Source organism: Aquarana catesbeiana, linkage group LG05 (assembly GCF_042186555.1).
Source record: "Aquarana catesbeiana isolate 2022-GZ linkage group LG05, ASM4218655v1, whole genome shotgun sequence".
Taxonomy (NCBI): domain Eukaryota; kingdom Metazoa; phylum Chordata; class Amphibia; order Anura; family Ranidae; genus Aquarana; species Aquarana catesbeiana.
The window spans coordinates 494,870,603-494,888,551 of record NC_133328.1 but is presented as its reverse complement, the minus strand read 5'-3'; the positions used below and the strand labels follow the sequence as shown (position 1 = coordinate 494,888,551).

The following is a 17,949-nucleotide window of genomic DNA, read 5'->3' as shown; positions in this document are numbered from 1 at the left end:
GGGGACACAGATAGCAGTAAAAAATTGACATGTTCTATTCCTGCCTCACCCAACTAAAAAATGTCTTCAGTGGTAAAAACCTGATATTACTCATGTTAACCAATTAAGGCACGTGGAGGCTAAATACTGTATCCCTATTGCATATTCATACTGAGGAGTCTCATTTCCATGCAACAACAACAACACTCCACTAGATTATGTTATCACAATTACATTAAAATCAATGCATAATTCCTATACTGAAACAGTGTAGTTGTTAATAATATAAGTGAATTTACATTCACAGTGAATTTATTCACTATAATTCAGGTAGACTCTGGTAGACCATCATACGATCTTCTGATACTTGAAGCTTAATTATAAAGGCCATGCTACCACAGATGTCTGTACACAGCAATAATTAGCAGTTTATTGTGTATTAGCAACCTAACACAAGTACCTAGAGGAGCCTGCAGTATCCACGTTTGCTAGCTACTACTCTACAGTGGAGCAGTTCCTCTCCAGCTTCAAGTCCATTCCAGATTCTAGATAAATATCTAGCTCCATTCCAAGTGGCCCCAGCTGTCCCAGCGCATGCACAGTAGGGAATCGGCTGTGAAGCCAAAAGGCTTCACTGCCGCATTTCCTTACCAGCAGTGCTGGCGACTGCACACGACAGCTGATCCGAAGATCGGCTGGGGTGCCGACATCGCGGGCTCCCTGGATAGGTAAGTGTCCATATATTAAAAGTCGACAGCTGCAGTATTTGTAGCTGCTGACTGTTAATTTTTCGTGGGGTGGGCTTTAACATGCCCACAAATCTAGTATTTTTCCATTTCCAGTCACAAAATAGTATGAGTAGGAAAAAAGATTGAAACATTTTCGTGCCATTTTTTCACCAGCATAAAATGACAATCAGCATTAGATCCAAAAAATTAAGGTGCATTCAATTAATAATTAATTCAAACTATTTACTTGTTTTGGTATCCTTGAGCTTCATAGTTACATAATTACATAATAGGTAAGGTTGAATAAAGACAATAGTCCATCCAGTTCAACCTGTGTCGGTGTACGCGTGTCAGTGTCAATAATCATTTCCCATATGCCTGTATATTGTGTTCACTAAGATGCACGTCCAAGAGTCTTTTAAAAATATCAATACTCCCCGCTGACAACACCAATTTTTTTTTTAGTTTATTTCCTTTTTATTGTTTTTCATATTGCAAAATTTAAAAACATACAGCATCATGAATTTTTATATAGTAATCGCATAATGCAAAAAACTATTGCTATTTTATATTCCCTCTCCCACCCTCCCTCCCAACCTGCTCCCACCCCCCCTCCCAACCTGCTCCCACCCCACCTCCCAACCTGCTCCCACCCCCCTACCACACACCACCCAATCATTAATTATACATGACTACTTGTCTATTGTCTATCTATATAGCCAAAGAGGAAGAAGAAACCCTCTCTGTGGGCAGAGAAGAGATATAGGAAAGAGACCACAGAAAGAAAAAAAGGCAGAGACAGGGGCATGGTGGGGAGCGGGAGAGGAATTCTCCCCAGCTCCCCCCCATCCCCTCATAAGGGACACCCCATCTCCTCCAGCCAAGGTCTCCACATTCTCTCAAACTTTCTGAGGTTGTCTTGCCTAATATATGCCACTCTCTCTTGCTCCAAACTATTGAATTAATAGTCTCAATCCAATTCTTCACAATCGGGGGGTCTGTGCCTGCCATTTCTGTGTTAATAATAATCACTTGGAACAGTTATCTCAGCAATGCTACAGTAGTACCAGGCAGAGCTCTATCTTCCTCTAAGCTCCCTAATAGGCATGTCTTGGCCTCAGGTTCTAATGTGGTCCTAAAGATTTTATTTATCCTATCAACTATCGCCACCCAATATCTAAACAGCTTTGGACACTTCCACACCATGTGGATAAGATCTCCTGTCGCCTTACACCTGAGGCACTCATCATTTTGTTTCCATCCAAGTTTAAACATTTTTTTGGGGGGGGGTATAGTAGACTCCATGGATTAGGAACAGGTGAGAGACTTTCTGCGAGGGGGAAATCGAGACCAGGGCTCCTTGTTCTAAAATCTTATCCCATTGTTCCATAGTTATTGTTCCTACGTCTCTCTCCCACCCCGCTCTGCTCTTAAGAGGTCCCACTCCACCTATAATTCTATCCTCCAATCTAGCATATAACTTGGAAATTAGACCTTTAGTTGAGGCTGATTTAATTATTTTTAGGAGTACAGGGATCTGGGTCCATTCAATGATTTAAGACCTGAACTGTACTTGAATGGCATGCCTAATCTGGAGTATTTATAAAACACCTTGTTTGAAATATTAAATTCCCATCTTAGTTATAGGAATGTCTTCATGAGGTTACCCTCATATAGTTGAAATAAATGGCTAATACCCCGCCTTTCCCATTCCCTAGGTCTCTCTATACCCCTTATTTCGGCCAGGTTTTTGTTGTGCTCATAAAAGGGTATATTGTGTTACCCCATTATACCCCATTAGTGCCTTCGTTACCTGCCACACTTTACTAACTATTTTTCTCGTCGGGCATCTATGAATAAAAGAGTCTGCCTGTAATGCTTCCACTAGTGTATTTTGTGGAGCACCCATTATCATCATTCTATTGCTGGAGTTCCCACCACCTAGGGCTCCACAGCCCACTAGGTGTTGCAGCTGGGATGACAAAAATATCATCTCGGGTGCGGGATCGCCATACCACCTTCTTTAATTTGTAATTGCATAGTTTGCAGGCTAATCCTAGATTGGCCCTTCTTCCAAATTAATTCCCTGAAAAGGGATTCTATTCTCTTAAACCACTTCTGACCTATCCAGGTCGGAGTGTTGTGGAGCATATGCAATATCTGCGGTAGCCATATCATCTTTATTAGATTGCAACGCCCTGCAACAGATAGGGGGAATCGGCACCAGATGTGTCCCTTTTGCTTTATTTCAATAGCAATGGGGCTAAATTATTGTTAACATATTGGTTTATATTGGGTCAACCGGTAACAGAGCCAACTTATCCCAATTGATGACCAGACCAGAAAGTCGCCCGAACTCACCAACCATTTGTATCAGTGTATTTAATGAGGTTTCAACATCCCCAAGGAAAAACAGGACGTCATCTGCGAACAGTGCTATCCTGTCCTCTTCTAACTGACGCCGGAACCCCTGTATGTCTAGCCTTGATCTAGTCATAATTGCTAGTGGTTCCATTGCAAGTGCGAACAATAGGGGAGATAGGGGCAACCCTGTCTCGTCCCTCTCTCCAACTGGGACACTTCTGAATGTTCATTGTTAATTTTTATTTTTGCTCTTGGTTCGCTATAGAGTAGTTTAACCCATCTAATAAAAGAGGGGCCAAACCTAAATCGCTCTAGCACCTTCTATAGATAGTCCCATTCTAGACTATCGAAGGCCTTGGCGGCATCCAAGGCTAATGTGGCCTTGGAGCCTAAGTTGTCAGTTGGGATCTGCATATTTAAGAAGATTCTTCTGATGTTAATGCTAGTTGATCTATTGGGGATAAAACCAGACTGGTCAGGATGTATCAGATCTTGAATACATCTATTTAGGTAGGTTGCTAAGACTGTAGCCAAGATTTTTACATTAGTGCATAATAATGAAATTGGGCGATAAGAGGAGATATCCAGTTGATCTTTCCCCTCCTTGTATATTATGATAATAGTGGCTTCCGACATTTAGGTAGGTAGACTCCCATTGTCTAACGCCCATCCCAATGTTTTCAGCAGTTCTGGGAGTAATACTTCACCATAACGTTTATATATTTCTACCGGGAGCCTGTCCGGGCCTGGTGATTTTTGGTTGGGCATCCCAGCCACTGCCCATTTTAGCTCCTCTAGAGTCACTGGTGCTTCTATATCTATTCTATCTATCTCTGACAAGGTTGGGATTGGTATTCACTGGAGGAAATCATCCATTATTTCACCCCCTGCTCCCCTATTGGATTTATACAGAGACTTATAATAGTCGCTAAATGCATGCATTATCTCTATCGCATCGGTAGTGATGTCTTCAACAACACCAATTGTGGAAGAGCGTTCTACTTCCCTATCGCCCTGACAGTGAAAAACACCCTGTGCAGCTTTAGCTTTAACCGCTTCTGCTCCAGTCTCATTGTGTGGCCCCCTGTCCTCTTACACTCCCTGAGACTGAATAGTTTTTTTTCTATGCTGGGTTCACCATTAATGTATTTATAAATCACTATCATATCCCTTCTCAAGAGTCTCTTCTCCAGCGAGAATAAATTTAGTGCTTGTAGTCGTTCCTCGTAATTGAGGTCCTCCAATCCCTGTATAATTTTGTTGCACTTCTTTGGACTCTCTCCATCTCCAGCACATCCCTTCTGAGGACTGGTGACCAGAACTGGACAGAATACTCCAGATGTGTCTTTACCAGAGTTTTATAAAGTGGCAGGATTATAGTTTTATCTCTGGAGTATATCCCCTTTTATATGCATGCTAATATTCTGCTGGCTTTGGTAGCTGCAGCTTGACATTGCATGCTATTGCTCAGTCTTTCTTCTACTAGGATCCCCAGATCTTTCTCCATCCTTGATTCCCCCAGAGGTTCTCCCCCTAGTGAATAGTTTGCATTTATGTTTTTAGCCCCCAAGTGAATTCAGCTTCAAGCTCGGCTCCATTCTGAATTTAGATGCTTTCCAGCTCAGGAAGTTATGTAAAAAATGACAAGCTATGTTCTGGCTCCAGGCTATAAATACAGCACCAGAGCCTTGCCAAACCTTGTACGCAATATACAATATATTTACTAAATAACTAGACAAGTGCTTTGAGTGTGCGATAAAAAGTAACAGCCAAGTATAGAAAGTCTTGGGCACACTAAGACTTTGGATTTCCTGCTAAAGCTGCAACATTTTACTATAATTCAGTCAAGTTCCAGTTGATTTTTTGTTGCTTATTTAGCTACTGTGATTAGGTATAATTATACTAGAACTATGCTGGCACCTTGCACTCTTTGCTGCTGTATTGTATTCACATTGTCTTGTTATAACTGTAGTCAAAGTTCTTATTTATAACACATTTCTATTTTTGCAGGAAAACACAGTACAAATTTTGTGAGTCGATATGATCCAAGATTTAACAGCTGGATACAGCTTCCACCTATGCAGGAAAGGTAAGTGTTTCTTCTTCTGCCCCTTATTGTTAATTTAAACCAGTGTTTCACAACCTATTTTCAGCCAAGGCACCCTTTAAAATTCTGTACAATCTTGAGGCACCCATACTAAAATTTAAAAACTAAACTAAACACACCTTTGCACATTGGTACTGACTAGTATTCTAATGTTTCTCGTCTCTCTCAGTTTCTCTTCCTCACTCAGCTAATGTGACCCCAGAGCTGATGGAGTGGATCAGGAGAGGGGCAAAATATGATGCTGTGCAAGTACCCGACATCCTCCTTATCAACCGATGATGTCTTTGGTTGTTAGGACACTGACGGGTCGAAGGTTGTAATGGTGCACAATGAAAACTTGTGGCTTTATGTAACTAATACGCAGGCTCAATCTGCACACTGGCTTCTATAAAATTCTTGGGCAATTTCTAGGCATTTTGCCAAGGCACCCTCAAGGCATCCTGGTTGAAAAAGGCTGATTTCAACAAAAGTTGTTTTTTACCTTAATACTAATTAAAAATGTGCTTTCACCCCTTAGACCATCCTGTAATTCTTGAGATTACTAATTTAGAGACTGGGGTTACTCAGATTTTCAGGTCTTCTAAAGTGGATAGGGCTCCCTGTACAACACTCCGAAAACAGCACACACAATCTGGGAGCTAATTGTGAGGGTGCAACAGACTGTCTACAGTATCTCAAAAAAGTGAGTACAACCCCTCACATTTTTGTAAATATTTTATTATACCTTTTCATGTGACAACACTAAAGAAATTACACTTTGCTACAATGTAAAGTAGTGAGTGTACAGCTTCTATAACAGTGTACATTTGCTGTCCCCTCAAAATAACTCAACACACAGCCATTAATGTCTAAACCCCTGGCAACAACAGTGAGTACACCTCTAAGTGAAAATGTCCAAATTGGGCCCAATTAGCCATTTTCCTTCCCCGGTGTTATGTGACTCATTAGTGTTACAAGGTTTCAGGTGTGAATGGGGAGCAGGTGTGTTAAATTTGGTGTTATCGCTCTCACTCTCTCATACTGGTCATTGGAATTTCAACATGGCACCTCATGGCAAAGAACTCTCTGAGGATCTGAAAAAAAGAATTGTTGCTCTACATAAAGATGGACTAGGCTATAAGAAGATTGCCAAGACCCTGAAACTGAGCTGCAGCATGATGGCCAAGACCATACAGTGGTTTAACAGGACAGGTTCCACTCAGACCAGGCCTTGCCATGGTCGACCAAAGAAGTTGAGTACACATGCTCAACGGCATATTCAAAGGTTGTCCTCGGGAAATATATGTATGAGTGCTGCCAGCATTGCTGCAGAGGTTGAAGTTGTGGGGGCTTAGCCTGTCAGTGCTCAGACCATATGCAGCACACTGCATCAAGTTGATCTGCATGGCTGTCGTCCCAAAAGGAAGCCTCTTCTAAAGATGATGCACAAGAAAGCCTGCAAACAGTTTGCTGAATACAAGCAGACTAAGGACATGGATTACTGGAACCATGTCCTGTGGTCTGATGAGACCAAGATAAACTTATTTGGTTCAGATGGTGTCAAGTGTGTGTGGCGATAACCAGGTGAGAAGTACAAAGAAAAGTGTGTCTTGCCTACAGTTAAGCATGATGGTGGGAGTGTCATAGTCTGGGGCTGCATGAGTGCTCTCGGCACTGGGGAGCTACAGTTCATTGAGGGAACCATGAATGACAACATGTAATGTAACATACTGAAGCAGAGAATGATCCCCTCCCTTCAGAGACTGGGCCGCAGGGCAGTATTCTAACATGATAACGACCCCAAACACACCTCCAAGACGACCACTGCCTTGCTAAGGAATCTGAGGGTAAAGGTGATAGACTGGGCAAGCATGTCTCCAGACCTAAAACCTTAACCAAACCATCTGTGGGACATGCTCAAACGGAAGGTGGAGGAGCGCAAGGTCTCTAACATCCACCAGCGCCATGATGTCGTCATGGAGGAGTGGAAGATGACTCCAGTGGCAACCTCCATGCCCAAGAGGGTTAAGGCAGTGCTGGACAATAATGGTGGCCACACAAAATATTGACACTTTGGGCCCAATTTGGACGTTTTCACTTAAGGGGTGTACTCACTTTTGTTGCCAGCGGTTTAGACATTAATGGCTGTGTATTTTGAGGGGACAGCACATTTACACTGTTATACAAGCTGTACACTCACTACTTTACATTGTAGCAAAGTGTAATTTCTTCAGTGTTGTCACATGAAAAGATATAATAAAATATTTACAAAAATGTATGGGGTGCACTCACCTTTGTGAGATACTGTATGTCAGTCAAGAAAAGTAGCTTTGTGAACCCTCATGAAAATGTTGCTATTTTCACACAATTCTGCTGTATAGATGTAAAAACCTAAAATGTGTTTAAAGTCAAATGCAACAGATTTTGGAGGCTACCTACCTCAAAGTTTTCTTCCCCCAGATCTGAGAGCTGGAGTTTATTGTAGTTTCATAGATCACAGCCATTCAATTTACATTCTTAGTCTATACCTGCAATTTACCAACAGGCATATGTACTCTGGTACAAGTTGCAGAAAAAAGTGAAATAGATGATGCACAATTTGCAACTTTCATGTGTGTCTGGACACATAAATGTTGTGTTCTTTACAGCTTAACTGCAAGGAAAGGGAAAGCTAACGGAAGAAAAAAAATTTTGATGATGTGCTTCTTTTAGTAAATTGGAAACAATGACCCTTGAAGGACCATAAGGATAGTGAATGTCAAGATAATTTATAATTGTTAAGGTATCTTCTTTATCTTTCTCATTGTCATTATACATTGGCAAATTCTTCTTAAAGAGCTAGCAGTCCCTAAACGGCCTCACAAGAAAAAAAGGAAAATAAAAACATGTTCAATCAGTAGTAAATTGTATTTAGTGCACTAGAGTAACTATGCATTTAAGTAAAAACGTAGTAGTTACTCTACAAGTGATTAATACAGTATGATTCAGGAGATAATCTTTATATTGTGTGTTTTCTTCATTCAGGAGAGCCAGTTTCTATGCCTGTCGCCTGGATAAGCACCTATATGTCATCGGAGGAAGAAATGAAACAGGATACTTGTCGAGTGTTGAGTGCTATAATCTAGAGACAAATGAATGGTGCTATGTGTCCCCATTACCACAGCCTCTGGCAGCCCATGCAGGAGCCGTCCACAATGGCAAAATATATACATCAGGTGGGAAAAATGCAAGGAGTATCACTTTTCTAGTTTTGACATTGCTCAAAATTTTAAAAGAAGCATTTTACTAATGTATATGAGAGTCAAATAGGTAATACATGCCTCAAATAGAAATAAAATCACCAGATTCCTGCCCTTGTTATCCCTCAAAGCAACCTACCTTCCCCATCATATATGGCAGTTACTCATAATCAGTTATATGCATGTATTCTACTGTTGGATGCATGGTAAGATATGGCTTCACAATGGAACATGCATACAACATGGACATGGCTTAGTGGGGTAAGACGAGGGTCCGGTGTGTATAGGTACTGGGGTAATTCTATCATCTTAGTATAGTAAAAAAAAAGAAAAATCTTTTTCAGAAAGACTGCTATATTATCATGAAAATATGGCCTTGACCAACATTTAGAAAAAAATCGGTTGGAAAAGAAATCCTATACAGTTAGTCCCCTACATATGAACTTTCAAGTTAGGACCTTTCAAAGATTCGAACATGCATTCACATGTCCAATGATGTGAGTTAGTTCAAACCTCTGGTGTACATGCTCATGCGTGCATCCTCTACAATTGATTGTGTTTCTGTTTACTCTATTGTATACAGTACTGTATCTTTATTTCAACCTTCTTTTTCCATATTTTATTTATGTGAAATGTGTTATAAACCTATTACAGTAATTTATTAGGCTTTACAAACAAATTGTTGGACTTACAAACAAACTGGACTTTCGAATGGGCTCTCAGGACGGAACTCATCCGTATGTAGGGGACTTACTGTAATCTGTTTTTGGATTAAATTGAATCTGAGGATTACATTATATTTAATAGATCTATTTCTTCTGGTATCCCATAGCAACAAAGTGAGAGTGTTAAAGGGAAAAGCAAATGCTTGCATATTCAAATAGGGTTAACTGCCACTTCTCTAGCCATGTGCCAGTTTAGAATTCTGTATATAGATCTATATATGTTAGTCATCATTAAAAGAACTGTAGACTTGCAAGAATGTCAATCCAAATAAACAGCTCTTTGTCCGTATTAAAAGCTCTTTCACTCTATTACTAAAGCATGGCAGTACAAGCCAGGCAAGCTCCCTGCAGTTTGCTCCTGGTTTGTTAAAGGGCTAGACATGGTCTGAAACATTACTGTGGGATAAGGGAGCTTGACTGGTTTGTACTGCAATGCTTTTGTAATGAAGTGAAAGAGTTTTTAATTTGGACAAAGACCTGTATGCAGGTTTTGTATGTTTGAGGATCCTCTGAGCTGCCAAAGGAGGTTTCATCCTGGCACCAAGCACCGGATAAAGGTGTATATTTGTTTAATAAACAGCTCTTGGTAAAAGCAATGATCATACTCCTCCCAAGCTGAATATCTCCCCCTTTCAATTCCCCCTTTCAGTTTTTACTTTCACAACTTTATTAAGGCAGATTTCTTAACATAGACTGTGGTGTTTCATCTACTATTTGTCCAATTTGCAAAAAGGTGTAAGGTATGCCATTATTGACGTAAAATGACATAATATGAGGGGTTGTTTTGAAAAGAGAGTATGCCTATTCTTTTTTAAATTCTGTAATGTTCCTAAAAATATCTATCAGACACAGAATTGAAGGTAAATAGTAGAGCTAGAAATGCAATAACATAAACAATATATATTGCACACCAGTAAATAATAGTACAAAGGATGCAAAAAGACAAAAAGTCCATAAGATATAACATCCAATTCTGGGTAATAAATCCGTTGATAGGTATTCAGTTGCTTGAATGATCTAACACCACACCACCTGATCAAAACCGTGTCCACTCCCTAGTTAGATGTAAACTCGCCAACACTAATTGCCTCACATGCTCATGTTCGGTTAGTAAAGCATTGTACCCCTCAGGGTCACAAGGATATCCCATTAAACGTTCAAGGCATCCAAAGACCACAAGGTATCCGTAATATGTAAAGGATAATGAAAACTCCAAATAGTGCAATAACATCACAAAATGGAATTTATTGAGAACAGAAAGCCTAATGGTAATGCACTTACAAGAAGACAGAATAAAACACGCTTTGGTATGATTGGCAGATGCCAGTGATTCTGAATCCCAGGACAAAGTTGCAATGACGAAACACACTGGGACGTGGCTCTATGGCAACCGGAAGTGACGTTTACGCATCACCGGAAGTGATACTCCGTATGCATTGCCATGTTGGTTGGGTGAGATATGGTGTTTAGCCTATGTCTGCCGCAAATAAGTATCCCTAGCATCTGCTTATCATACCAATGCGTGTTTTATTCTGCCTTCTTGTAGGTGCATTACCATTAGGATTTGTGTTCTCAATAAATTCCATTTTGTGATATTACTGCATTTGGAGCTTTCATTTTCCTTTTTTCCTTTAATCTTGTGGTCTTTGGATGCCTGGAATGTTTGATGGGATATCCATGACCCTGAGAGGTACAATGCTTTACTAGCCGAACATGAGAATATGAGGCAATTGGTGTTGGTGAGTTTACATTTAACTGGGGAACGGAGACATGGTTTTGATCAAGTGATGTGGTGTCAGATCATTCAAGCAACTGAATACCTATCAATGGATTTATTACCCAGAATTGGATGTTATATCTTATGGACTTTTTTTCTTTTTTGCATCCTTTGCACTATTATTCACTAGATGTGTAATATATAATGGTTATGTTATTGCATTTTTAGCGCTACTATTTACCTTAGATTCTGTGTTTGGTAGATATTTTTATATACATTTGTCTCTTTAAAGTGGCTGCTCTATTTATTTTAAATGGTTCTTTGGTGCGTTAATAAGATGTTAGGTACTGGCACATTGTGAGATCTGATTTTCTCTGTAATGTTCCTGTCAACCCAAAAGTAAAAGATGAAGCCTGCTAGACTAAGTCAGACATTCCTTTGTGTCTTGGACACTTCAGCAGCAAAATTTATTAAAAAAAATGCAACAGGAAGAGTAGAAACCCCTTCCTAATGCCACAGCAGATGTGCAGACTTGGAAACTTACCGGTATATGGCAATAGTATACTTGGGAAATATAAGAATATAAAACCTTAAAGAAGGGGACATACCCAGGAAGCTGTCCTGAAAAATTAAGTGCAAATAAAATATATTTAAAAAAGTATCACGGGAGTGACCTGTTAAATATTGGAATGTTAGACCTGCATCACCACCAGTTGTACTATATTATTGTTAGCTTGAAGTTATATGTTGATACTGCTGACTCGGTTAAATTGATGATAGGCAACTCCTATCCTCATATTGATTAGTGGTTCCAAATTAATAATAACTACTGCAGTAGGGAACAGACACAAAAGATACGCTCAGTATCTTTCCAAATAACTGTTCTGCTTTATTATGACGCAATTGAAGGTTTATATGAACATGATTACGTAGGTATCACATTAATATTACAATTGTACGTTTATGGTAACAAGGGGCGTTACATAGGCAGGCTAATTCTAATCAGGACTCAAAAGAATGTAAACATGTACTGAAAACATTATTAGTGCTGTGTGCACAGTGAGGGCAGTGTGCGATACATACAGTACAAAATAGAATACAATTATATACAGAACTTACAAATTTCCATTACAGTCTCCCCTCTTTTGATCAATATTTTGATCACTAACCATACCTGCTATCACCTTTAACCTGGAACCTCCGCACCTTAGGTTCATATATAGCGCTCCTCTTGTGCTGGGCATTTTTGAGGGTCTCTTACCCTTCATTCCCTTACTTAATTCGATGCCCATAATGACTGGCCAGTCTTCTCTCTTCTCTACATGTGCCCATACCCTCTTGCCTCTAAACTACTTTATCTAGCAGATTTACTACATATACCTGTGAACAGCACTATTATTCTCTTTCTTATCTATAACACTCCAATGGACAATAGACAGGGACAACATAACATATAACCACCAATCAATACAGTTCGATTAAGGGGAGTAAAATAGGTACCCTTTGTCCCGAAAATGCCTTACCAATCAAGGAAGTCTGATAACTCAAATGTAAGCAAAAGGCTTACCTCAGCTGGCTGATTATCAGAAATTCCCGGATCGTCTCAAGCTCCTCGTTTCGGATACTCAGGGTCACCTGGAATCCCCTCCTGGCTGGCTCGCCATGCTGACTCGGTTAAATTGATGATAGGCAACTCCTATCCTCATATTGTTTAGTGGTTCCAAATTAATAATAACTACTGCAGTAGGGAACAGACACAAAAGATACGCTCAGTATCTTTCCAAATAACTGTTCTGCTTTATTATGACGCAATTGAAGGTTTTTATGAACATGATTACGTAGGTATCACATTAATATTACAATTGTACGTTTATGGTAACAAGGGGCGTTACATAGGCAGGCTTATTCTAATCAGGACTCAAAAGAATGTAAACATGTACTGAAAACATTATTAGTGCTGTGTGCACAGTGAGGGCAGTGTGCGATACATACAGTACAAAATAGAATACAATTATATACAGAACTTACAAATTTCCATTACACTGGTTACACAATCATATGTTTTGGGGTTTTTTTAAACTGTAAAAAAAATGGGAATGCCCTCACTGTCCACATCTCATAAACAATGCACCAAAAGGAACATGTGTTCAGATATGATGATAGAAACCTGAACTAACTAAATAGTTTGTAATGCGCCTTTGCTATATGATGACATAATGTAATGCTTACATAAAGAGTGAAGGAGAGTAGGACGTTTTAATGCTTTTGTCTGTATGTTTCTTTTCTTTTCAAAAATGGCTTTAAAAATGCCAAAAAATTGATCTTATTCCCTTATTGTTTAATATCCAAAATTTTCAGACTAGATCAGAAAAGGCAATCATTAATCATCAATCATTCAAATTGCAGGTGGTGTTCATAATGGCGAGTATGTGCAATGGTTGTATTGTTATGATCCAGTAATGGATGTATGGGCTCGGAAGCAAGATATGAACACTAAGAGAGCAATCCATGCCTTAGCTGTAATGAATGATCGTCTATATGCAATTGGCGGAAACCATTTAAAAGGTCAGTTTAACAACACTATACCTGTTTTGCTATGGTTCAATAGGCAATGCATTGGGAGTTGCATATTACCTTTGTAGTATATTGTTATGGAAATATATATGTATTTTTTAAACCAGATCTACTAATATCCCACGTATTCTGTAACTATGAACAATTTTATGATATGCTGTCCTAAAGATCTACCATCCTATTGTATTAATATGTTGCATAGCTATCATCAACAGGCTCATACATTTCAAACACTAGTTTGTAAATGTAAAAAATGTTCAATAATATTTACAAATGTAGCGCTCACCCCCGAAGGAGCTGCTGAAAATATGCCCAGATCCTCCTAAATTGTACAGAGGCCAACAGTCACACAAGCACAGTCCCATGCACACACACAATTATGACTGAATTTATTTTTAGCATTTATTGCTGAAGAACTTTAACAGGAGAAGGGTTTAGGGTCATATGATACTCCAAAATGATCAGTAGCAATAATAGGAGAACAAACGTCTCTCTAGTCTTTAACCTCCCTGGCGGTATGATTATTTTTGATGCTGAAAGCGGTACAATTATTTTGCATGGAAATTTGGCATTTTATATTGTAGGCCTGTAATTCTTAGGAATAACTCACTTAAATCTGTCCAAACAAGAGTCTAGTAGACATCCTGGGTATGATAAAGTCTGAAAAACGAAATCATAAATTATAATATAATAAATAACTATAAATAATTATAACAAATAATTATATAATAATAAAAATTATTCAATAATGTAATCAAATCAAAAACACTGAAATTTGCTCAGTTGCAGAATTGTCGCTGTCATTACTTTCAGTGTTTGATAACGAATCTCCCCACAAATCGATATCGCTCAATTCTGCAAGTGATTCTAATTTATTATCGCTGTTCTCTAGCTGGTCTAAAACCACTTTTGATGTAAAGGGCGGTTTTGGTTGCTATGGACAATCTCCAGTTTCCAGGCAGAAAGAACAGTATTTATGATATAAAACTGCATGCAGGGCACTGGACAGACCACTAGGGACAAAAGGGATGTGAAAAAAATTGATACAGTAATGTAATCTGTAAGATTACAGTGTACTGTATATGTATTGGGTGTTTTACTTTTTGAATTTGGCGCCGTTCTCTGTCCCCGTGCATCGCAACGCTCGCAGGGAATGGAGCTCCGCTCTGTGATAGATCGAGTGGAGGACGGCTCGCTCATAGTGCGGGGAGACATCGCAGGATCCTGGGGACAAGGTAAGTAATATGTACCTGGATCCTGCAATGCAATCCTGAGTGCGGCTTGGGGTTACCGCTTTTGGTACTGAAAATTCACCCCGAGCCACACTTGCGAATACCGGGGGTTAAATACAGCTTTCTGGAGGTAGCAGGGAATGGCTAGTAAATCTGGCATGATAAATATTCAGCTGATCCTTTAAAACTCCCAGCTAGTATGCTCTGGAAGCTTCTTTCAGAGGCAGGTGGAAGTAATCAAACTCCCAGCTCAGGAAAACCTGAACAGACTTACACAATCAATTACTACTCCATTCACTACAATGGAGCCAAAAACTAAATGTACCTAGCAACCTTACCAGAAGAGGGCGCTACACAAATACAAGTGTTTTATTACAAATTTTTGTATTAAAAATTACACTGTTTGAGATAGTTACCTTGTACCTTGTATGAGGTAGTTAAAGGAATTGCAAAGTCTCATTGTTTTTCATCTTAATGCATTCTATGCTGCCCCCAGAGCCCCCTTTTTTCTTACCTGAGCCTATTTGAGCATGAGCCCAGAAGCTCCACCCGCTGTCTCTGTCCTCATTGAATAGATTGATAGCAGCAGAAGCCATTGGCTCCCACTGCTGTCAATCAAATCCAGTGATACGGAAGCGGGGGGTGGGGCCGTGTCCCGCTGTCTGTGTCAATGGGCGCAGCAGCAGGACTCGAGAGTAGGCACGCACAGGTGCCCCCATTGAAAGCGACTCTCCTTGGAGGCAGCCGATGAAGGTGAGGAGCCAGGAGAGGCGGCGGGGCACCCCAGAAGAGGAGGATCAGGGCTGCTCTCTGCAAAACCCTTGCACAGAGCAGGTAAGTATAAAATGTTTGTTATATTTGTAAAGAAAAAATTGAACCTTTCCAATCACTTTAAAAGGAAAGATTGCTAGAGTGTGCATGCTGTTTAGTAATTTCACTAAAGGATAATACATAACCAAACTGGCAACCAAATTGAAACATTGTAGAACCTGTCCATTTATTATATTCAAAAATCGTGGGGAAACTGGAAGAGATGTCTGATCAGACAATGGCTGCATCATTGCATGTAATGGTAGTTATGTCATTCTGACATTCTAGTTTTAATGAGAAAAAATCACTCTCAGATCAGCTGTTTACATGGAATTTAAGAACTCTGTAGGAGAGAATGACTTACTTCTGTTCTGTAGATACAGATGTAGGCCTTTTCAGTATTTGTTCTCTAAATTGCTAAGTAAGAGGGTCCTTCTTTCACATCGGCAGTCCCAATATTGTTATAATAAAACCTGCTTCACCAGCTTCCATTTATGAGTGCACATGCTATCACACTAATAATCAAATATCAGGGAATGCCTATCATTTTACCTTGCTATGCATATTAGCAGAGAGATGGGGTAAAATAGTACAAACATTTGAATGGGTGGTATTTTAGCAAATCACTGGCTTTAATAAAGCAACTATAGATTAAAATCTAATTTTTAACAGTATTCTAAAACAAAATGGTTTTACCAGTTTATGTTTCATTTAACAAAATACATTATCAAGTCAAGTATTTGGAAAAGAATAACTAACAAAAAAGAAAGGTCAATCCAGTTAATATGATTTTATGTGCAGCATGTGAGTATCATGGTTGACATGGTGAAAGCCAGTCTACAAAGCTGAGAGGCTAACTATGCCTAAGAAAGCAAGGACAAGAAAGAGAGCTACTTCATAACATCTATAGTCATTGGTGGTAATTATGCAATGAACAGTTATAACATTCTGAAATTAAATCTCCATTAAGAGAGTTATGTAGATTGATGGTATGATGGGGCCTAGCGTCTGTCATTGCCCATCTGTTTCTACTGTTCCTACTGTTCCTCACATAAACTAGAGATTCAATATGGCTGCTGAAATCTCTTATCTGTCAGATTTGGTCATAGAAGTGTATGGTCACAGGCCGGTTGCTGCAGGTACACCCTTATACACAGACGGATTTTATTGGCCAACTCAGCATTTTTCACCTAGCATCAAGGCATTCAGAGAATTAGGAGATGCTCAGTTTGTTTCAGCAAGATCAAATTCTGAAAAACAATATCTACTTTGAAAAGAAATTCTTTAATAGTTTTTTTATTTTTAACTGGGGCATGATTTTATTAACGGGAAAGAAGATAAGAATTGTGCACCATTTTTATTTAATCACCAGGACATAGGAGATCATTAAGGGAAGGTTTGAAAAAGAAAGTGGTGATTTTGCTTATGGTAGCAATATGTGACAATTTTTAGAGAACCTGTCCAGAAATAAAAACATATATAAGGGTAGATTTACTAACACTGGTGCACTCAGAATCTGGTGCTGTGCATGGTAGTCAATCAGCTTTTAACTTCAGCTTGTTCAATTAAAGCTTCGGCAATAGAACCTGGAAGCTGATTGGTTTCTATGCAGAGCTGCGCCAGATTTTGCACTCTCCAGCTTTAGTAAATAACCCCTACAGTGTGTTACAGGCTGCTTTATACAAATCTAGTCTTTTTCATTTGCACGGAATGAACTCCATAACACGGAGTGAACGTCCCTATAAAAATTCCCCCTCCTATTGCAAAATACATTTGTTACAAAGCACCATAGCTTTTATGATCATATCTGTACACAAACTCAAATTAAAAATAATCCACTTTTCAAACTTAGATTTTGATGTTTCGAGACTATATTTTCCTTGCTATTTCTCTCTAAAAATTGATAGCAGTGTGGCTTAGATATTATTTCCAATGTTTATTAGTGATCATCCCCATAGAAAGATATAAATTAATGTCTGTTAATGTTTAGGATTCTCCCACCTGGACGTTATGCTTGTGGAGTGTTATGACCCAAAGGGAGACCAGTGGAACATTCTACAGACACCTATTCTGGAAGGACGCAGTGGCCCAGGGTGTGCAGTACTGGACGATCGAGTTTACCTTGTTGGAGGCTACAGTTGGAGTATGGTAAGTGTTATATTATAAACAGCAATATATGCTGGTTTGGTATGTGACTAGACTTAGAGATAGGCTAACCTGATCGTGCGCTTCAGAAATTAGAGTAAAAAATAAATCAAGTCACTCTAAGCAGTTTAATGTGAGCAAACAGAAAGATTCACACTTTTTGTAGCCAAGTGCATAAGTTGTACATATAGCTGGATCATCTTAGTTTTCAACATTATAGTCTAAGAGCTGCATGCTGGAACTGAATGAAGTACCATGGGTCTCTAATTTGATAAAACCTTTCCAAACTGCCAACCATATTATAGACAAGACTTCTATTAATCGTAATGGTATAGTAGAGTTACTGAATG

The 17,949-nt window shown here is 39.2% G+C and overlaps 1 protein-coding gene across 1 annotated transcript in view; it reads left to right on the top strand.

Moving 5' to 3' along the window:
- The window catches only part of KLHL14 (kelch like family member 14), a 142,776-nt gene that overhangs the window by 116,441 nt on the left and 8,386 nt on the right, over window positions 1–17,949 (top strand). The window contains exons 5-8 of the mRNA XM_073631530.1: window positions 5,082–5,160; window positions 8,182–8,372; window positions 13,245–13,403; window positions 17,445–17,602. Coding sequence (XP_073487631.1) covers window positions 5,082–5,160; window positions 8,182–8,372; window positions 13,245–13,403; window positions 17,445–17,602 — 587 coding nt within the window. The remainder of the gene's footprint in view (window positions 1–5,081; window positions 5,161–8,181; window positions 8,373–13,244; window positions 13,404–17,444; window positions 17,603–17,949) is intronic.